The 23,142-nt window shown below is 39.5% G+C and overlaps 1 protein-coding gene across 3 annotated transcripts in view; it reads right to left on the reverse strand.

The window, feature by feature from the left end:
• Positions 1-496: 496 nt before the first annotated feature.
• The window catches only part of nbeal1 (neurobeachin-like 1), a 132,472-nt gene continuing 109,826 nt past the window's right edge, over positions 497-23,142 (reverse strand). For 2 of the 3 annotated variants that reach the window (XM_057818755.1, XM_057818747.1), the window contains 11 exons: positions 20,562-20,659; positions 20,363-20,479; positions 20,202-20,291; positions 20,010-20,119; positions 19,774-19,946; positions 18,201-18,295; positions 16,384-16,500; positions 14,089-14,250; positions 13,866-14,014; positions 9,043-9,178; positions 497-2,647 (listed from right to left, as the gene is read on the reverse strand). In XM_057818755.1, the coding sequence (XP_057674738.1) occupies positions 2,558-2,647; positions 9,043-9,178; positions 13,866-14,014; positions 14,089-14,250; positions 16,384-16,500; positions 18,201-18,295; positions 19,774-19,946; positions 20,010-20,119; positions 20,202-20,291; positions 20,363-20,479; positions 20,562-20,659 (1,337 nt within the window). In that variant the 3' untranslated portion in view covers positions 497-2,557. Of the gene's footprint in view, positions 2,648-7,673; positions 9,179-13,865; positions 14,015-14,088; positions 14,251-16,383; positions 16,501-18,200; positions 18,296-19,773; positions 19,947-20,009; positions 20,120-20,201; positions 20,292-20,362; positions 20,480-20,561; positions 20,660-23,142 lie in introns of those variants that run through there. The other variant, XM_057818738.1, reaches the window with a different exon arrangement.

A 23,142-nucleotide genomic window follows, 5' to 3' on the forward strand; every position in this document is an offset into this window, starting at 1 on the left:
GGATGGTGCTCCATTGCATAGTTCAATCTCTACCTCAAAGTTCCTCAAGGCAAAGAAGATCAAAATCCTCCCGGACTGGTTAGCCCAGTCACCAGACATGAAAAGGATGAAAGAGGAAGCATGGATGAGGAAACCCAAGAATGTTGATGAACTCTGGGAGGCATGCAAGACTGCTTTATTTGATGTTCCTGATGACTTCATCAATAAATTGCATGAATCCTTGCCGAAGCCCATGGAAGTCATACAAAATATCAAATTTGAATCTCACAGCACCACTACTTAATTCGCTTATCTTATGTAACATATTTTTGTATTTGAAGTACATTTTTTGTTCAATTTTCACACTACTTTCTTTAAGCGACAAACTTTTGTCTTTGCAAAATTTGACCTTTATGTCTTCATTAAATGATAAATCTTCTTTCAGTGAAACAAATATATTTTTGTACATTCAACATCATTTGGGAGGGTCTTAGCTTTCATATGAGCCATTTCTGAAACCAATTGAATCATTAAAAGTCAGGTTATTAGCAATTGTTTCTACAAAATGAATAAGCGACAAGACTTTTGTCAGGGACTGTATATATTTATATTTAAAAATAGAGTAAACCTAGGATTAAATTATTGACTGTTGTCAATGATAGAATGGCAATTATAAATGGCCAAATCATTTAAACTGGGGGAACTGTCTGGGAATGCTCATGTTTCAGTGCCATTGAGGGTGTTAGAACCCCTTCCGGTCAAAATGGGTTGGATGTTCAATGGCAGCCAATTAGGTAAAAAAAAAGAAAGAAAAAAAAAACAACCAATACAACAACATTTGTGTCATTGGGGACTTAAACTTTTTTTTTTCATTTTATTTGTCAGTTACTGTATTGTAATTATGTATGTAATTGTCACGTCATGTTGAGTTGGGTGAATTTCAGGGGGCACTTTTTGTTGATTTTTGAGTGTGCTAATGTAGATTTTTGCCAGTCTGGATTGGAAATCAACAGCAGTGAATTGAAGTTTTTGTGCCATTGAAATGAACGGCAAACAGCGCCATTGCAAATCAATGGGAAATTTTGGCTGTTAGAAATAAATGGGTACATTTTTGGCGAATTTTGCCCAAAACTTGATTCAACTTTTGTGCTGCTTAGCTTTATATTCCTAAAGTCACCATGGTAACTTAAATAGCAGATTGTTTGCTTGCTCAATGTCACCGTCTCACAGTGCTGCCACTTGCGCATGTCATATTGAGTTGGGTGCATTTCAGGGGTCACGTTTTGTTGATTTTTGGGTGTGCTAATGTAGATTTTTGCAAGTCTGGATTGGAAATCAACAGCAATGAATGGAAGTTTTTGTGCCGTTGAAATGAACGGCGAACAGGGACATTGCAAATCAATGGGAAATTTTGGCCGTTAGAAATAAATGGGTAAGTTTTTGGCGAATTTTGCTCAAAACTGTATACAACTTTTGTGCCCCTTAGCTTTAGATTCCTGAAGTCACCATGGTAACTTAAATAGCAGATTGTTTGCTTGCTCAATGTCACCGTCTCACAGTGCTGCCACTTGCTCATGTCATGTTGAGTTGGGTGCATTTCAGGGGTCACTTTTTGTTGATTTTGGGTGTGCTAATGTAGATTATTGTCAGTCTGGATTGGAAATCAACAGCAGTGAATGGAAGTTTTTGTGCCGTTGAAATGAACGGCAAACAGGGCCATTGCAAATCAATGGGAAATTTTGGCTGTTAGAAATAAATGGATAAGTTTTTGGCGAATTTTGCTCAAATTGTACGTTTTTGCCCGTAACTGTATACAATTTTTTGTGCCGCTTAGCTTCAGATTCCTGTAGTCACGATGGATACTAAAATTGCAGATTGTTTGCTTGCTCAATGTCACCGTCTCACAATGTTGCCACTTGCTCATGTCTGCAAATATGCAAAAATTCACGTTTTTTTCATGCAGGAGGACGCCATTTTTAAATGAAAATGTGTTTCTTAAATGGCATGTTGTAAGCTTTCAATTACTACAAATAAAATATTTTTCTTCCATCACTCTTGGTTTTATTGATATTTATTCATAAAAAGTATAAAAAAGGAAGGATCAATAATTAAAAAAAAAATATCATTATGATTGAACCTTACGTCAATTTAGTTTGACACTAAATTGGACAATTTTAATGACCAAAAATAATCACTTGTCCTGTTAAAGAATTAAACAACTAAGCTCAACAAAATAAACAGAAGCACCACAAGAATGGAAAGGCTGAGAGTTTTGGTCTTTTAAGTGAGCCGTCTCACGATGTATGAATGCTGAGCGGCAGCTTTGAGGCTTCTCAAACAAAAGGAGGACAGAAAGGCCACTTGAAAATATGGAGACACACAAGCAACATGAAAAGATGAAAGCTGCGCTCACTTCTGGATCTGAACCATAGCGCCAGCGCCATTCGGTCAGTCGGAAGTAAACTTTTAGTATGACAAAATTCACTTGGATGAGACAAAATAAAGCAACCTGACGTCAGTGAAGGTGCGGCGGGTGACATGAAGGGAGTGGGGTTTAAGGATCAGGGAGGGGCTCGTGCTAGACGACGTGGTCAGACTCCCCCGAGGAGATCCTGGTCAGCCTCTTGGTGGAGCCCCACAGCTTCCGTGTGATGTGGCCTGAACGTAGCTGAGAGGAGCGGAGGAAGTCAAGTAAAAGGGAGGGAAGGAGGTAGGATGGAGGAAAGTATAAAGAAACAAGGAGAGAAGGCGATATGATTTATGAGTGATTAGTGGTTCATATTTGATTGCGTGTGAGGCAATAAATAAAACATTAAAGGTTGATTGAGTTGGTTGTGAAAAGGGAATGATTCTGAATCAGGACCAATTTGAGTTATGTTGCTATGCAGGACAAAACACTGCTATTATAAAAATATCCATTGTCAATAAATTGAAAACATCATGTATTATTTGGAGGAAGTGCAATATATACAGTGGGGCAAATAAGTATTTAGTCACCCACCAATTGTGCAAGTTCTCTTACTTGAAAAGATTAGAGAGGCCTGTAATTGTCAACATGGGTAAACCTCAACCATGAGAGACAGAATGTGGAAAAAAAACTGAAAATGACATTGTTTGATTTTTAAAGAATTTATTTCCAAATTAGAGTATAAAATAAGTATTTGGTCACCAACAAACAAGCAACATTTCTGGCTGTCAAAGAGGTCTAACTTCTTCTAACGAGGTCTAACGAGGCTCCGCTTGTTACCTGTATTAATGGCACCTGTTTTAACTCATTATCGGTATTAAAGACACCTGTCCACAACCTCAGTCAGTCACACTCCAAACTCCACTATGGCCAAGATCAAAGAGCTGCCGAAGGACAGCAGAGACAAAATTGTAGACCTGCACCAGGCTGGGAAGACTGAATCTGCAATAGGCAAAACACTTGGTGTAAAGAAATCAACTGTGGGAGCAATTATTAGGAAATGAAAGACATACAAGACCACTGATAATCTCCCTTGATCTTGTAAGATCTCACCCCATGGCGTCAAAATCATAACAAGAATGGTGAGCATAAATCCCAGAGCCACACAGGGGGACCTAGTGAATGACCTACAGAGAGCTGGGACCACAGAAACAAAGGCTACTATCAGTAACACAATGCGACGCCAGGGACTCAAATCCTGCACTGCCAGACGTATCCCCCTGCTGAAGCAACTACACGTCCAGGCCCGTCCGCGGTTCGCTAGAGATCATTTGGATGATCCAGAAAAGGACTGGGAGAATGTGTTATGGTCAGATGAAACCAAATTAGAACTTTTTGGTAGAAACACAGGTTCTCGTGTTTGGAAGAGAAGAATACTGAATTGCATCCGAAGACCGCCATACCCACGGTAAAGCATGGGGGTGGAAACATCATGCTTTGGGGCTGTTTTTCTGCAAAGGGACCAGGACGATTGATCTGTGAAAAGGAAAGAATGAATGGGGCCATGTATCGAGAGATTTTAAGAGAAAATCTCTTTCCATCAACAAGGGCAATGAAGATGAGACGTGGCTGGGTCTTTCAGCATGACACTGATCCCAAACACACAGCCAGGGCAACAAAGGAGTGGCTTCGTAAGAAGCATTTCAAGGTCCTGGAGTGGCCTAGCCAGTCTCCAGATCTCAACCCCATAGAAAATCTGTGGAGGGAGTTAAGTCCGTGTTGCCCAACGACAGACCCAAAATATCACTGCTCTAGGGGAGATCCGCATGGAGGAATGGGCCAAAATACTAGCAACAGTGTGTGAAAAGCTTGTGAAGAGTTACAGAAAACGTTTGGCCTCCGTTATTGCCAACAAAGGGTACATAACAAAGTACTGAGATGGACTTTTGGTATTGACGAAACACTTATTTTCCACCACGATTTGCAAATAAATTCTTTAAAAATCAAACTATGTGATTTTCAGTTTTTTTTTTCCACATTCTGTCTCTCATGGTTGAGGTTTACCTATGTTGACAATTACAGGCCTCTCTAATATTTTCAAGTGGGAGAACTTGCACAATTAGAGGTTGACGAAATAGTGGTATGAAACGTGGTGAACAGTGGTATGAAAAAGTATCAGAAACTTAAAAAATGTCTCACGTTTCTGCATAAAACCCCCATCAAATGTAATCTGATCTTTGTCAAAATCACACAGATGAAAAAACAGTGTCTGCTTTAACGAAAACCACTCAAACATTTATAGGTTTTCATATTTTAATGAGGACAGCATGCAAACAATGACAGGGGGGGGGGAAATAAATAAGGAGTCTGCCTAAGGAGACAAAGAACAATTGAAACCATTTTTTACTAAACAATTGAAGTCAGGTGTGTGCCCAATCACTGATGAGTGGTTTAAAGCTGCCCTGCCCACTATAAAACACACACCTGGTAAGAATTGTCTTGATGAGAAGCATTGTTTGATGTGCATCATGGCTTGGTCAAAAGAGCTGTCCAAAGACCTGCGATCAAGGATTGTTGATTTGTATAATGCTGGGAAAGGACACAAAACCATCTTTAAAAGTCTGGATAGTCATCAATCGACACTCAGAGTTGTCGTCTACAAATGGAGAGAGTTTGGCACTGTGGCTTCGCTCCCAAGGAGTGGCCATCCACCAAAGATGACGCCAAGAGTTCAGCACAGAATACTCAGAGAGGTAAAAAAGAACTCTGAAGACTAAAAGAAATCACTGGCATAGTCCAATATCTGTGCACACATCAACTATATGTTAAAACTATGGCCAAGAATGGTGTTCATGGGAGGACTACAAGGAGGAAGCCACTGCTGTCTACAAAAAACAAAAAAAAAACATTGTTGCTTGTTTAATGTTCACAAAAAGGCAATTGGACACTCCAAAGAAGTTTTGGATGAAACCAAAGTTGAATTGTTTGGGAGTGACACATGATGTCGTGCGTGGAGGAAAAATGGAACAGTTCACCAAAAACTAGTCCTTATACGCACCGTGACGCATGGTGGAGGGAGCGTCATGATTTGGTGCTGTTTTGCTACCTCAGGGCCTGGACAACTTGGAATCATTAATGGAACAATGAATTCAAAAGTTTATCAGGATGTTTTGCAGGAAAACCTGAGCCGATCTGTCAGACAGTTGAAGCTAAAAAGAGGATGGATGCTGCAACAAGACAATGATCCAAAACACAGAATGAAATCAACTTCAGAATGGGTTCAGAAGAACAAAATACACGTTCTGCAGTGGCCAAATCAAAGTCCAAACTCAAACCCCATTGAGATGCTGTGGCATGACCTAAAGACACCGATTCATGCCAGACATCCCAGAATTTTGTAGTGAAGAATGGTCCAAGATTAGTCCTAATCGATGTGCCAGACTGATCTGCAGCTACAGTTGAAGTTATTACTGCCAAAGGGGGATATTATAAAATAAAATATTAAATGTGATGCTTCACTTACTTATTTTCCCCTTCTGTCATTGTTTACATACTATCCTCATTAAAATATGAAAATCTATAAATGTTTGGGTGGTTTTAGTGAAAGCAGTTTTTTCATCTGTGTGATTTTGACAAAGTTCAGATCACATTTGATGATTTTATGCAGAAATGTCTGAAATTCCAAAAGTTTCGGATACTTTTTCATACCACTGTATATGTACAGTATATATATATATATATATATATATATATATATATATATATATATATATATATATATATATATATATATATATATATATATATATATATATATATATATATATATACACATACATTAGGGCTGTCAAAATTATCGCGTTAACGGGCGTTAATTAATTTTTAAAATTAATCACGTTAAAATATTTGACGCAATTAACGCAGATGACCCGCTCAGACAGATTTAAATGACAGTACAGTGAAACCCTCACTTGTTGTGTTTAATGGAGTTTTGCCGCCCTCTGCTGGTGCTTGGGTGCGACTGATTTTATAGGCTTCAGCACCCATGAGCATTGTGTAAGTAATTATTAACATCAACAATGACGGGCTACTAGTCTTTTTTTTGATTGAAAATTTAACAAATTTTATTAAAACGAAAACATTAAGAGGGGTTTTAATATAAAATTTCTATAACTTGTACTAACATTTTTCTTTTAAGAACTACAAGTCTTTCTATCCATGGATCGCTTTAACAGAATGTTAATAATTTTAATGCCATCTTGTTGATTTATTGTTATAATAACCAAAAGCAGTCCTTATGTACCGTATGTTGAATGTATATATCCATGTTGTCTCTTATCTTTCCATTCCAATAACAATTTACAGAAAAATATGGCATATTTTATAGATGGTTTGAATTGCGATTAATTACGATTAATTTTTAAGCTGTAATTAACTCGATTAAAAATTTTAATCGTTTGACAAAATTATCACGTTAACGCGCAGTAATTAATTTTTTTTAATTAATCACGTTAAAATATTTGACGCAATTAACGCACATGTCCTGCTCAGAAAGTATTCTGCCTTTTGGTAAGTTTTACAGCAAGGCTTTTTGTGCTGTCCAACAGCGAACTCTTGTGGTCGCTTAGCGACATGGTTTATTGCTTTCTTGCCAGTTCATTATGGCTGCACGATGTCTCGGGCTGATAATGTTGTGCTTATATGATCCTTGGACAAGATTTGTCCGTAAGTATGGTTGTTGTAAAGAATGTACATATTATGTTAGAAGGCGAAATGTTATATTTTTTGTATGAGACGCTTTTGGTTTATGTTTAGTGAACCTGTATAGCGTGCTAAGCTAACGTTGTTGCTAATGCAATGCTTGTGTACTTTTATTTTGTAGTTTTACGACGGTCTAAAGAGGACAATGGTTTGAGGCCATTTTATTAATAAATCAGATGAAAAAGGAAGAAGTCTAATTATTAAGGCGTCGTTCACTAGCTGTCTAGCTTTGGAAAAAGTAGACGCTTCGGAGTGAGGACAGCATAGACAGATTAAATGACAGTAGAGTGAAATGCCCACTACAGTCCTTATGTACCGTATGTTGAATGTATATATCCATCTTGTGTCTTATCTTTCCATTCCAACAATTTATTTTACAGAATATATATATAATTTACAGAAAAATATGGCATATATGGCATATGGTTTGAATTGCGATTAATTACGATGAATTAATTTTTAAGCTGTTATTAACTCGATTAAAAATTTTAATCGTTTGACAGCCCTAATATATATATATATATATATATATATATATATACATATATATATACACACCATATTTTTCGCACTATAAGGCGCACCTAAACACCTTCAATTTTCTCAAAACCAGACAGTGCGCCTTTTAATCTGATGCGCCTTGAATATGGATCAATAATGGTTCATCATGGCATGACATTCCCTTTAGCGCAGCACCATCTAGTGGATGTATAAGGCAACCCCAACCACTACTACTACTACACCTTATAATGTGGTACGCCCTATATATGAAAAAAGTTTGAATATAGGCCATTCATTGAAGGTGCCCTAATACAGGTAGTCCCCGGTTTATAAAGGAGTTCCGTTCCTACGCTGGCGGCGTAACTCGAATTTCCGAGTAAGTCGGAATTAACCCTTTAAGTACCCCTAAATACCCCCTAAATCTCAAACTATTCAAAAACATGTATTGTACGTCATATTAATAAAATCAAGTAAAAAATAAGATACTGTGAGGTACATTGTGTTAAACGCCGTTGTATACAGTGACCATTCGGGCTTTACTCACGAGTGAGTTGCTTTGCAGAGAGAAAATATTATGTGGAAAGAGTAGGGAGGCAAGAGAGGGGGGGATATCATGGCCACTTAGGCCGACTCTCTCAATGCGAGCCTGTCGTTCGAACTAAAAAAACCGGATCGGACTCATAAGAGTCGTCGTCGTCGGAGAGAAGCAGCGGCAGCAGCATGAGAACAAGGAAGGGGGACCTGACGCCATCAGGAACTGCGGGACGGCGACGACGCTGCTGTGGGAGGAGGGGATCATGAAGAACGCCAATGGGAACTAGGTACTGTTTACGCAACTAAAAAAAAAAAAGACTTAAAACAACTAGAGATGGAATGGCGGACGAGACTAGTATTGTAAAGTTGAAATCACCTAAGTCGGGTTCGATGTAACCCGTGGATTACCTTTACTTCAATGCCTTTTAGTGCAGAAAATACGGTATACATGATGGGAATAAAAATAGGGTACTTTAACCTTCATTTATATAGTATTTTGTCATGTATAGCAATGAATGCATTACTTAGAAAAAAAAAATCAGTGCAATATTATCAACTTGCATTAATAGAAAGTAACTACTGCAGGAATATGGCTTACAGAAACAGCGATTAGTGTTGGGCGTGATTATAAAAACCCCGAACGACTATTCTGGTCATCGGCATCCAATAAACGTTTGAAACGGAGCCGGTCCGGGACGCTACGGTTTTTGGATGACTGAGTCGGGACTGAAAAGCAGCTGATCTCGCTGGTGCAGTAGGCGAGTGGGCGAGCGAGCTCGGAGCGGAGCCAGCAAGGGGGAGGCCAAGAGCGGCGATCCCTCCAGGCTCTGAGCGATGTAGTTCCTCAGCGAGTTCTTTACCTCGGCCGGCTTGCCCACGCCCACGATGATCAGCTTGCCGTCCTGTAAGCCCACCAGGATCTGACTCTGTTCCTTGGTGACGGAGACGCAGCGCACGGGCACCCGCATGGCCATGGGCTCCGCACACAGCTTCAGACTGCGGACAAGGACCAAACTGATCACTTTACACAGATTAAATGCCGGTCTGTGCTTACCATTTAAGTAGTGCTATCATTAATGATGCCATGCAAAACCACATTGGAAACAAAACTTACATAAGGAAAGTCATAAAGAAGTGTACCTCTGTGAAGTTGGCCCCTAATCAGATACTAATTTAGAGAAAAACTATGTCACGACTCATGATGTCCCCCATTTTGATTAAAAATGGCTAAAAATGATGTCAATTGTTTGTGCTACTTTTGTGCTGTAAAAAAATTTGTTTGTGCTGCTATATTTTTTTGACATATTGAGATTAGAGATGTCCTGATTCGATATTTGGATCGGATGTCGATATGGGCAAAAAAATGCACATCGGTATCGGATCGGCCAACACGTAAAAATTCCGATCCAGACTTCCGATCCATTTTTTTTTTTTTTTAAGTCCGGTCCGGGTTTTACAGGGCACCGATTTACATAATCCATTCCAGTTTTTGCTTCGGTTTCCCTAAAATCCGGTCTGCATTTTACGGCCCACCTTCAACACACTACATTTACATTACCGTCTCCCAATTTACCGAGAGACTTTATCGGTAAAAATGTCAGCTGTGTGGGATTATTTCACCTTAAAGGACGACAAAGACAAAGAGGCAGAGTGCAACAAATGCCACAATAAAGTCAAGCGGGGTGGTAAAGCTGTAAGAAGTTTTAATACAACCAACCTAATCAAGCATTTAGCGAAATAACACCACAAACAATATGAGGAGTATGTTAAGAAAACCGAAGACAAAAAGAAAGGTCTTACGCAAATAACACTGCCAGAAACTTTTGCTATGCGTGACAAACTGGCACTCGACAGTCCCAAAGCCCTGGGAATAACAAGAGTCATTGCCGAAGAATTCATTCTGGATGACGAGCCATTATCTCTCGTGAGTAAAGACGCACCATCCAACACTTAGAACCCAGGTACAACATGCCCAGCCGTCATCACATCCTTGAGCGATTCGGCCGTGGAAGATTCAAGAACGATTCACAAACATCCAAATTCCGATTATAGAAATATGTCAAGTAAAGCGGAACTAATACACAGCGCGGTCTTCGGGACACAATGAGAAACGAACCGCATTGCGTCCTGAGAGTAAACATGCTTGTCATAGACCTGGTCAACTCATGGCTTTAGCTCAACTCATGCCGCTGGATAAAAAACACAAGAATACCTGACTGCTGCTGACAGCCGCTACAAACTACGTCAACATCGTTTTACTGTAGACAATAGATATCATATGTATATCGAACTAGATGCACGATGACAGACTCGACGGCGTTAGCAACATTGAAGTATGGAAAAATAAACGGCCGCTATCTTAAAGCAGGAGACTTCCCTAGTAGGCTGTTGTGAACCTTCCAAGCGAACCTAATTAACTTTTAATCTAAAATACTCCTAAATCGGCAAAATCATGACTTGAATCTATCTTCAAAACAGTTTTAAAACTTTCACCTGTCGAAAGTAGACAGAAGGGAAATTATGGAATAACGGGAGCAATTTTAACAACTTTAACAGTTGATTCGCAAAATCAAATGAATTGAATGTAGTTTAAAGCTGCTGATACAGAATGGGGACTTGAGTATTTTATTTACTGTTTTAAAATGTTAACTTGATATTGAAATAGTCGTTTATATAAACCTGAGAGGCTTTTTATACAATTATTGTAACTAATGCACGAAACATTAAAAGCATCTAATAGCTTGGGGGGTTTGTGGGATTTTCCACTGACAGTTAATATTATTTGCACGTTTTACTGACCGACTATGCCATTTCTGTTTGTCATTTATAATGTTTTGTGTTTGTCACTGAATAAACAGGTCAGTTTCTTGTTACCAACCATTGTGTGTTATTCAAACTCACCTAATTCAGCAGGCTAGTTGTTATCAAGAGTACTAAAACCCTTTTCAACATGAGTCTGACAACTAAGTAAGGAGGCTAAATAACTTTAAACTTTAACACATGCTCAGATAGCCCGGTATCGGATTGGAAGAGCAAAACAATATTGGTATCGGATCGGAAGTGCAAAAACCTGGATCGGGACATCCCTAATTGAGATATTTCGAGTGATGACGTCACACAGTCCCGCATTTAGTGCAAAATGGACCCAAAATGGTGCCATTTCTTTATGCTACGTTTGTGCTGCTATCGCATAGACTTCATAATGATATTGACGGGTCAGATTCGACCTTCACTGTGCCACGCCTTCAAGTAGGGGGGGCCATCCCAACATCTGCTTCAGTTATTCGCAGTCGGTCGCAGTGACACATGCAGCGATCCAACGCCGGATTTAGGTTGAAAAAGTACAAAAGTGTACTGCATACAAACCGCAAAGATTGTCTCAGGAGTAATTTGTTTGGGGATTCAAGGTACCGTATTTTCGGACTATAAGTCGCACCTGAGTATTAAGTCGCACCAGCCCAAAAAAAACCAGGTCGCACCCAAGTATAATTCACATTTTTTTGGGGAAATTTACTTGATAAAATGCAACACATAGAACAGATATGTCATCTTGAAAGGCAATTTAAAATAAAAATACAATAGAGAACAACATGCTGAATATGTGTACAGTATGATAATGTTACATGATGCATGAACAACAAAATGCGAACGTGGCCGGTTGTAAGATATGCTTGATTGTATGACCATTATACTCCACGGGTTATACAAGTTTGCTCTCCCACAGGTGTTATACGCGCTCTCCCAAGCTATTATGAAGAATACAGTTTTAGCCCATAATCATGTGCTTACATTTTTATTACCGGCAATTGCTCACTATCTGTTCCAATCAGTCTATCGGAGAAAAATCAGAGTTGTAGAAATAACTGGAAACTCAAGAGAGTCATGCCATTATGTTCTTCACAAGTGTATGTAAACTTTTGACCACAACTGGAGATATGTTTCCTTATTTATGTCTGAACTGTAATTCTATGGCGTGTTAATGACGAATAAACATTTGCGAGAAGAACTGGACACTCATACAGTGGGGCAAATAAGTATTTAGTCAACCACTAATTGTGCAAGTTCTCCCACTTGAAAATATTAGAGAGGCCTGTTATTGTCAACATGGTTAAACCTCAACCATGAGAGACAATGTGGGAAAAAAACAAAATCACATTGTTTGATTTTTAAAGAATTTATTTGCAAATCATGGTGGAAAATAAGTATTTGGTCTATACCAAAAGTTCATCTCAATACTTTGTTATGTACCCTTTGTTGGCAATAACGGAGGCCAAACGTTTTCTGTAACTCTTCACAAGCTTTTCACACACTGTTGCTGGTATTTTGGCCCATTCCTCCAGGCAGATCTCCTCTAGAGCAGTGATGTTTTGGGGCTGTCGTTGGGCAACACGGACTTTCAACTCCCTCCTCACCCCGTGGCGTCAAAATAATAACAAGAACGGGGAGCAAAAATCCCAGAACCACACGGGGGGACCTAGTGAATGACCTAAAGAGAGCTGGGACCACAGCAACAAAGACTACTATCAGAAACATAATGCGCCGCCAGGAACTCAAATCCTGCACTGCCAGACGTGTCCCCCTGCTGAAGAAAGTACACGTCCAGGCCCTTCTGCGGTTCGCTAGAGAGCATTTGGATGATCCAGAAGAGGACTGGGAGAATGTGTTATGGTCAGATGAAACCAAAATAGAACTTTTTGGTAGAAACACAGGTTCTCTTGTTTGGAAGAAAAAGAATACTGAATTGCACCATACCCACTGTGAAGCATGGGGGTGGAAACATCATGCTTTGGGGCTGTTTTTCTGCAAAGGGTTCCAGGACGACTGATCTGTGTAAAGGAAAGAATGAATGGGGCCATGTATCGAAAGATTTTGAGTTAAATCTCCTTCCATCAGCAAGGGCATTAAAGATGAGACGTGGCTGGGTCTTTCAGCATGACAATGATCCCAAACACACAACCAGGGCAACAAAGGAGTGGCTTTGTAAGAAGCATTTCAAGGTTCTGGAGTGCCTAGCCAGTCTCCAGGTCTCAACCCCATAGAAAATCTGTGGAGGGAGTTCAAAGTCCGTGTTGCCCAACGACAGCCCCAAAACATCACTGCTCTAGAGGAGATCTGCATGGCGGAATGGGCCAAAATACAAGCAACAGTGTGTGAAAAGCTTGTGAAGAGTTACAGAAAACATTTGGCCACCGTTATTGCCAACAAAGGGTACATAACAAAGTATTGAGATGAACTTTTGGTATTGATTCATGGTTGAGGTTTAACCATGTTGACAATTACAGGCCTCTCTAATATTTTCAAGTGGGAGAACTTGCACAATTAATGGTTGACTAAATACATATTTGCCCCACTGTATGTCATCTGCACGCCCGCACGCGGTGATAAAACACAGCTGTGAAAATTACCGCCCTCAATTTTATTTACCGGTACCCTGCGATAAATGGATTAATTGCATGTCGCGACAGGCTTAGCATCTTCAATAAAACATGTCGTTAGTTAAATGGAGTTACGACCCACCCCCCTGATAATTTTCTCCTCAGATCTACAAAATTTCACCCTTTTTTACTACAAAACGGCGAATTTCACCAAAAAGTGAGAGGTTTTCATGGCGTTTTTTTGGCACTTGGTACCCCAAAGACGTTGAAATAATATAAAATAATGCTTTATTATAAGCTTTGATTACCTGTAGAGATCTCGAATGGACAAGTAGCCTTGCTCACTTCCAGTAACGACAAACTCCCCTGACACGCACATGTCGGTCACCTGCTCCTTCAGATGTTCACTGTAAAGGTGCTTCCCATTAACAGAGTAGAGATGGAGGGCGTTTTTATCCTGTGACGAAAAAACAATTATTTAGGCCAATTGGAAAATGTTGAAAAACATAATAAAAAAAGAAATATAAGTACTTTTAGTGTTGCCTTGCCTTCCAGACAAGTGTGGACTAGCAGGTGACCTTCCCAGGACACAGCCAGGTGGAGGATGGAAAGAGGCAAGGAGCTGTCGCTTGGCGGTCGCAAGCAACGCACGTACTGACCTCTGCGAACGGTGTGGATGATCACGACTCCGTCCTGATACATAGATGAAATGGTCAATAGGAACATGCTACAATCCGGGCTATTGAAGGCAACATTTTAAGTCCCGATCTGATCAAATGATCGGAAATCGGGCCGATAACGCCATTTTTCAGAGGAACGGAATCGGGTGGAAAAGGATTGGGTTTTTAATTAAAAATATATTAGTTTTTCAGTTTCATACTCGTACAGCCCCTCACTCTCCCTCCTGCTACTCTACTACGCTACTCTTACGCCGCTACTTTGGGCTACACAAGAGTCGTTACATTTTTCCTATTTATTACGGATGCACCGATACCGATACCAGTATCGGCAGGGGGGGGGCTGATCTGGCCCGAAATGGTGGTATCGGCGAGTACCAACAAACAGGGCGCCGATACCATTTACCGGTCCGGTAACACTGAGCACAGCCTTTTTTTTCCTGACCCTCTCTACACTCTGTGTTGTGTGTAGAGGTAAGATCGGGCCTAAAAAAATCCAGCGCGACCCGACCCAGCCTGCGGGTATTAATGCCCGACCCAAGGCCGATCAATTAATTTTATTTGCAGGCCCGAGCCCGAAAAAAACAACAACGAAATTTTATGTTTTATTAAAATCAACTTTTTTTTTTCTGTTGCAGTTAACGAAATGTTAGATGTCAAAGAGCTTTTGTGTAATAACTTTTTTAATGGGAGACGGTCAAAACAGCGCTTTGAATATCGAAGGTTGCTGACCCCTGCTCTAGTTCATTAATGTGTTCCAAATTTAACAAGGACCAACCATTTGGTTGCAAAATTGCAATATTTTAATTAGGGTTGTTCCGATCATGTTTTTTGCTCCCGATTCAATTCCAATCATTCCCGATAATTTTTCCTGATCATATACATTTTGGCAATGCATTAAGAAAAAAAATGAATAAAACTCGGACGAATATATACATTCAACATACAGTACATAAGTACTGTATTTGTTTATTATGACAATAAATCCTTAAGATGGCATTTACATTATTAACATTCTTTCTGTGAGAGGGATCCACGGATAGAAAGACTTGTAATTCTTAAAGGATGAATGTGACTTTGTATATTGTGACTAAATATTGCCATCTAGCGTAGATGTCTACATCTAGTCTAGCTTTCAGTAAATGATACTGTAGCCATTTAACTGTTCTGCCCAAATGCATGATGGGAAGTGCAACCGTGACTGTGCCTAGTGGTACCAATTGATATATCTTCTCTGCGTTGGGAAATATATAGGGTGTTGAGAAAAAGATCAATTACTACCTTTCTTCCCCACATTGCTTCCCACGATATTTCTAAATGTAGGGAGAGGGATTGTAAGGCTTTAGCCAATTAAAAAAAGGCTCCAAAGGCTGCCAAAATTCACTCTACTCCTTTTACGCTGCCTTTTAGCTCTATATATATAGGTAAAACGGCCCCATTACAAGATTGAACGTGACAACGCGTGAGTGGGTCGTGCACCGCATGCGTTAATTGCGTTAAATATTTTAACGTGATAAAATTTTTAAAAAATTAATTACCGCCGTTAACGGGATAAATTTGATAACCCTACCTTAAGCCTAAACTAAAGACTCTGGATGAGCGTAACATATTATGTCTGTAACGTTAAATACAATTAGAAAATGATTTGATTAAAAAAAAAAAAAAAATATATATATATATATATATATATATTAAAAAAGGCATGTCCGATATTTTTTTTGCCGATTCCGATACTTTGAAAATGACGTGATCGGACCCGATCGATCGGCATCTCTAATTTGAATAACTTTTGACTTTTTCACATGGTATTTCTTCAAGGCTTATTTTTTAAACAACATTCATTTCTAACCTATGAACTTTAATTTGAATAATTTTCACTTTAAATAAGTAACCAAACAAAACCATCATAAGAGAATCATATTTTTGGAACCCGGTGTATATATATTTTATTGGCATTTTTTAAATTTAATGTTTCCACTTTGCATTCATAATGCAAATCCTGGCTCCAGTCGATTCTCGAAACTAAATGCACAACTCTAGTACTCAACATGCTAAAAACAAAAAAAGCTTGGCAGCCAGCCCGGCTTATGAGGCATTGGGAGAAACCATAGTGTATAACTGATATCATAACTTATGTCTTAACTCTCACCCGTGCTCCAGACACAGCCATGTCCAGCTCCGTGCTGATACTGACACTGACTACCTCATCCGTGTGGCCGTATAAGACCTGAACAGGTTTAGGATGCAGACCTACTGGAGCACCACCCTGTTGGACGCAAAATCCAGGAACATCAAAGAAAGCAGTTTTGCTTGATTTTCCTGAACTAACTGTACAGTGTATCACAAAAGTGAGTACACCCCTTGCATTTCAGTAGATATTTAAGTATATCATTTCATGGGACAACACTGACAAAATGACACTTTGACACAATGAAAAGTAGTCTGTGTGCAGCTTATATAATAGAGTAAATTTATTTTCTCCTCAAAATAACTCAAAATATAGCCATTAATATCTAAACCCCTGGCAACATAAGTGAGTACACCCCTTCGTGAAAGTTGTCAATCTTAACATACAACATTTCAACTGTCAATATTTTATCTTCCAGAACTGCCTTTACTCTCCTGGGCATTGAGTTGACCAGAGCGACGTCGACGTTGCGTAGCTGCCGGATATTTGAGACTTTGCGCACCTTCACCTTCCGCTTGAGGATCCCCCAAAGATAATTTATTGGGTTCAAGTCTGGTGACATGCTTGGCCAGTCCATCGGCCTCTTCAGTAAAGCAGTGGTCATCTTGGAGGTGTGTTTGGGGTCATTGTCATGCTGGAACACCTCCCTGCGATCCAGTTTCTTGAGGGAGGGGATCATGCTCTGCTGCAGTATTTCACAGTACATGTTGGAGTTCATGTTTCCCTCAGTGGAATGTAACTCTCCAACACCTGCAGCACTCATGCAGCCACAGACCATCACATTACCACCACCATGCTTATCTGTAGGCATGGCATACTTATCTTTGTAGTCCTCACCTGGTCGCCGCCATACATGCTTGAGACCTTCGGAACCAAACAAATTAATCTTCGACTCATCAGACCATAGGACATGGTTCCAGTAATCCATGTACTTTGTTGACATGTCTTCAGCAAACTGTTATCGGGCTTGGTTGTGTACCGTCTTCAGAAGAGGCTTGCTCCTGGGGTGACAGCCATGCACACCAATATGATGTAGAGTGTGGCGTATGGTCTGAGCACCAACAGGCTGAACCCCCCGCCTCTTCAATCCCTGCAGCAATGCTGACAGCACTCCTGCGATGATCTTTCAAAGAAAGCATTTGGATGTGACGCTCAGCACGTGCGCTGAGCTTCTTTGGACGACCAACCCGAGGCCTGTTCTGAGTGGACCCTGCTCTGTTAAAACGCTGGATGATCTTAGCCACTGTGCTGAAACTCAGTTTCAGGTTTTTGGCAATCTTCTTGTAGCCTTGGCCATCTTCATGGAGCGCAACAATACGTCTTTTAAGATCCTTAGAGAATTCTTTGCCATGTGGTGCCATGTTGGAACTTTCAGTGACCAGTATGAGAACGTGTGAAAGCTGCACTACAAATTTGAACACACCTGCTCCCTATGCACACCTTGACCTAATAACAGTAACGAGTCACATGACATTTTGGAGGGAAAATGACAACCAGTACTCATTTTGGACATTTAGGGATGTAGTTTCTAAGGGGTGTACTCACTTTTGTTGCCAGGGGTTTTGATATTATTGGCTACATTTTGAGTTATTTTGAGGAAAAAAATTAATTAACTATTATATAAGCTGCACAGAGACCACTTTTCATTGTGTCAAAGTGGCATTTTGTCAGTATTGTCCCATGAAAAGATGTACTGAAATATCTGCAGAAATGCAAGGGGTGTACTCACTTTTGTGATACACTGTATGTAACATTAGCTAGTTACATGAAGGTCGAACCTGCTGTAGAACCTGCCACACCATGCAGGTAGTGTCTCTGGAGCCGGAGATGAGGTGGATCCCGCAGTGGTCAGTTGACAGGCAGGTTACGATATCTAGGATACAAGCAGAAAAGTGCATGGGTTGGTCGCATCTAAGAAAAGAATGGGTGAAAATGGGCAATTCAGGATTGATACATTTAACCCCTTGCCGGCAGGATTAAACAAAAATTAATATATAAGACTCTTTTACTTCAGTTTTTGCTTTCAAGTAGATGCTAAATCAAGTTTAGAAAAGTATCAATAAATTATCAATAAAATAAAAGATAAATATATAATAAAAAATTACCCTCCAAAATGAAATAATAATAAAATTCATACGATTTTATTTTTGTTGCAAATTTGCGACCACAGGCTTCTATGGTTTAAAAAAAAAACAAACAAAAAAAAAACCCACATGCCTAATTTGTTACTATAGGCATCAAGGGGTTAACCATTTATTGGCTAAATTACTATTTATAGTACTTAAAAAAAAAAAACGATTATAAAGACCTCGATATTCTATTTTGGATCACGATGGCTAAAACTAGGGTTGTTCCGATCATGTTCCCGATCCGATCGTTTTAGTTTGAGTATCTGCCGATCCCGATATTTCCCGATCCAATTGTTTTTTTTTTTTTTTTTGCTTCCGATTCAATTCCCGATTATTTTTCCCAATCATATACATTTTGGCAATGCATTCAGAAAAAAATGAATAAAACTCGGACGAATATATACATTCAACATACAGTACATAAGTTACATAAGTTTGTTTATTATGACAATAAATCCTCAAGATGGCATTTACATGATTAAAATTCTTTCTGTGAGAGGGATCCACGGATAGAAAGACTTGTGATTCTTAAAGGATAAATGTGACTTTGTATATTGTGACTAAAAATTGCCATCTAGTGTATTTGTTGAGCTTTCAGTAAATGATACTTTACCCATTTAACTGTTCTGCCCAAATGCATGATGGGAAGTGCAACCATGACTGTGCGTAGTGGCACCAATTGATATAGCTTCTCTGCGTTGGGAAATAACATAGGGTGTTAAGAAAAAGATCAACCACTACCTTTCTTCCCCACATTGCTTCCCACGATATTTCTAATTGTTGAGAGAGGGATTGTAAGGCTTTAGCCATTTAAAAAAAGGTTCCAAAGACTGCCAAAATTCACTCTACTCCTTTTACGATGCCTTTCAGCTCTATATATAGGTAAAACGGCGCCATTATAGATTGGACGCGACAATGCGTGAGTGGGTCGTGCGGCACATGCGTTAATTGCGTTAAATATTTTAACGTGATTAATTTTTAAAAAATTAATTACCGCCATTAACACGATAAATTTGATAGCCCTACTTTAAGCCAAAACTAAAGACTCTGGATGAGTGTAAGACATTTTGTCTGTAACGTTAAATACAATTAGAAAACGGTTTAATTAAAATATATATATATATTAAAAAAAGGCATGTCCGATATTTTTTTGCCGATTCCAACACTTTGAAAATGAAGTGATCGGACCCGATCGATCGGGATGGACATCTTTATAATTTACCCATGTGTTTGATGTGCTGCCCAACAGACTTGCCCTTAACAAGCGAAGTAACCCGGAGGCTGTTGTCCCAGTGTCCACCACTGAAGAGCAATTTTCCATCGTGCGAGACCACAAATAGCCCCGTCGTTACTTCCACGCCGGGTGCGAAGGGTCCTGACAGAAAACGCTGGGTTCTGCGTAGAACATACGCTTGGTGAGCATTTTCCACGAGCGTCAAAGAATGCGCAATTTCTCACTTGGAGTTGGACACTGTGGGATCCTTAATGAAGGTGAAGTAGTTGGAGATACTCTTGTTGTAGGGCAGCCACCCATGGGTCCCAAAAAGACAGTTTTGACTTACTGTCACCTTTAGGAAAACATGTAAAGGAAAGATTTTAGTTGAATAAGAATCATTATCGAATCTAATAGAAGTACGCGACAAAGCCAACCATAGTGTCTGGACTTCCTTGACTGATGAAGGAGTGGGACTGATTCTTTGGAACAATAGCTTTAACCAGTGGTACATTGTCACTGATGCCCTACAGGAACAATGTGACATTTAAGTGAGTCAAAATACACCCAATATTATATAATAACAGAGAAGTCGAACCTCCACAAAGAAGGATTTTAGGTTGCTGAGGTGTTCAAACAAAACCATAGGGCACGAGTCAAGCAGAGCCTTCCTCTTCTCCACATCTTCCTGGGAAAGACGAATTGGATGGGGCTCCTGGTAACACAAAATATGTAGTTTAAATGGAAAATCATGCACGTACTCTCACTGAACACTAGGGTACGATGCCAACCGGCACCTTGAGTAGCTGGCAAGGTGTCTGCCCAAAGTTGCTGATCATGCCTTCAAGGGCCTTCCGTTCCTTTTCATCAGTGATGGCATCAAGATCGACAGCTCCTGCACAGGCAAATTGGAGTAAAATATTATCGCGTACGATCGAGATCAGGGGTGTCAAAGTCATCTTTGTTGCGATTAATTGACAACTAGTCTGTTATCAAATGAATCGAGAGTAGTCACGGAATCGCCTAAAGACGTTGTTGAACTGAAATTTGTCCAAAGACTCTTTTTTCAGCCCTTTAAAATCAAATATTCTGTCTACATTTATTTTTATTTGTTTACATTGCATAAACAAAAAGTGAATAAAAGTATGTTTGAGTTTTAATTTTCTTAAACACAAAACATTATTATTAGGGTTGTTCCAATCATGTTTTTTTTGCTCCCGATCCCATCCCGCTCATTTTAGTTTGAGTATCTGCCGATCCCGATATTTCCCGATCCGATTGCTTTTTTTTTTTTCCAATCATTCCCGATAATTTTTCCCGATCATATACATTTTGGCAATGCATTAAGAAAAAAATGAAAAAAACTCGGACAAATATATACATTCAACATACAGTACATAAGTACTGTATTTGTTTATTATGACAATAAATCCTTAAGATGGCATTTACATTATTAACATTCTTTCTGTGAGAGGGATCCACGGATAGAAAGACTTGTAATTCTTAAAGGATAAATGTGACTTTGTATATTGTGACTAAATATTGCCATCTAGTGTATTTGTTGAGCTTTCAGTAAATGATACTGTAGCCATTTAACTTCTGCCCAAATGCATGATGGGAAGTGCAACCATGACTGTGCGTTGTGGTACCAATTGATATATCTTCTCTGCGTTGGGAAATAACCTAGGGTGTTAAGAAAAAGATCAACTACTACCTTTCTTCCCCACATTGCTTCCCACGATTATTCTAATCTTTGGGAGAGGGATTGTAACGCTTTAGCCATGTAAAAAAAGGCTCCAAAGGCTGCCAAAATTCACTCTACTCATTTTACGCTGCCTTTTAGCTCTATATACTGTATGGGTAAAACGGCGCCATTATAGATTGAACGTGACAACGTGTGAGTGGGTTGTGCAGCGCATGCGTTAATTGCGACATCTCTATTTATTATTATTACTGTATTATTTTTCATTCATATACATTTTTAATAGGAAAAAAGAACATTTTAAAATACAGTCCCTGACAAAACTATATATATTTGTTTTACTGAAAAATGATTTATCATTTAATGAAGACATATAGGTCAAATTTTGGCAACACAAAAGTTTTGTCGCCTACAAAAAGTAGTGTGAAAATTGAACAAAAAATGTACTTCAAATACAAAAATATGTTACATAACATAAGCGAATTAAGTAGTGGTGCTGTGAGATCCAAATTTAACATTTTATATGACTTCCATGGGTTTAGAGGACTGCATCCATGCGGTTCGGCAAGGATTCATACAATTTATTGATGAAGTCATCAGGAACATCAAAGAAAGCAGTCTTGCATGCCTCCCAAAGTTCATCAACATTTTTGGGTTAAGCTGTGCGTGCCCCTTTCGCAAAATGGCGACACGTTGCTAAGCGAGGTGACGTCACGCCGACTTCCTCCATAACAAACGTAAGCACACAGACTTCCTGTGTCCGTCAACTATATCTGTCACTCTGGAAACTCAAACCCAAATAACAATAGTTCCTATTGTTACTGTCGTGTCGACAACGATGAGCTCTCACGGATTTCCGACTTACGTTCTCACTTTCATTTTATCGTATCAATCCATAGAAGAAGCCTTTATTCATCATGATGAAACGAGCAAGTTATACAGCAGCCTTTAAAAGTGCATGTGACACGAAAAAGCATGTTTATTTCATAATACACACGGTATTTTATGCTCCTGAATGATATGGACCGCTTGGATGTGTGTGGAAGCGATCGCTATATTTATTTAGTTTTTTGAATCCCGCGCCATGAAAATGAGTGTTTTCCGGCTTCGGTCTTGAGGAGGAGGGCGCTGTGACGTGTACGGGTGAAGGCCTCCTACTAAACAGCCGTACTGTTGTGTATGAGGACTAAGGATTCAGCTGATTTTGCGGATTAATACGTTTATTTTTCGAATCACCCCAGCCAAATGGCTGCAGAAAAATCTTGCTTTATTAGGGAGAGGCGTGTGTACCATTTTGGAGTTTCAAAAGGTTCCCATTCACTGTGGATATTGGCCAAGCCCTACTACTGTGGGACCATTGGACTTACGAGGAAGTAAGTAAACATCTTGTTTTGTATTATGTCAAATATCAATACAGCGATTGCAAAGTAAACACTACAAACTTTCTTTAAATAAAGGACTACTTACGTTTGACCAATGATAGGCATGTAAAAAGCTCTCCTTGCGCACATTAGCTGCACGTTAGCTGCACAACAACTGCAGCCGCCCTCCTCCGGGGAACGAACTGTAAATTGCTCTCCGCCGGGCATTTTGCTGATCCACAAAGACAATCAAAAACCCAGTCGTCATGTCAAATAATCCGGGCTAGTTATGTGTGATTTTCCGCTTCGAAGACT

The sequence above is a fragment of the Corythoichthys intestinalis genome, chromosome 2 (genome assembly GCF_030265065.1).
Source record: "Corythoichthys intestinalis isolate RoL2023-P3 chromosome 2, ASM3026506v1, whole genome shotgun sequence".
NCBI classification, from domain to species: Eukaryota; Metazoa; Chordata; class Actinopteri; order Syngnathiformes; family Syngnathidae; genus Corythoichthys; species Corythoichthys intestinalis.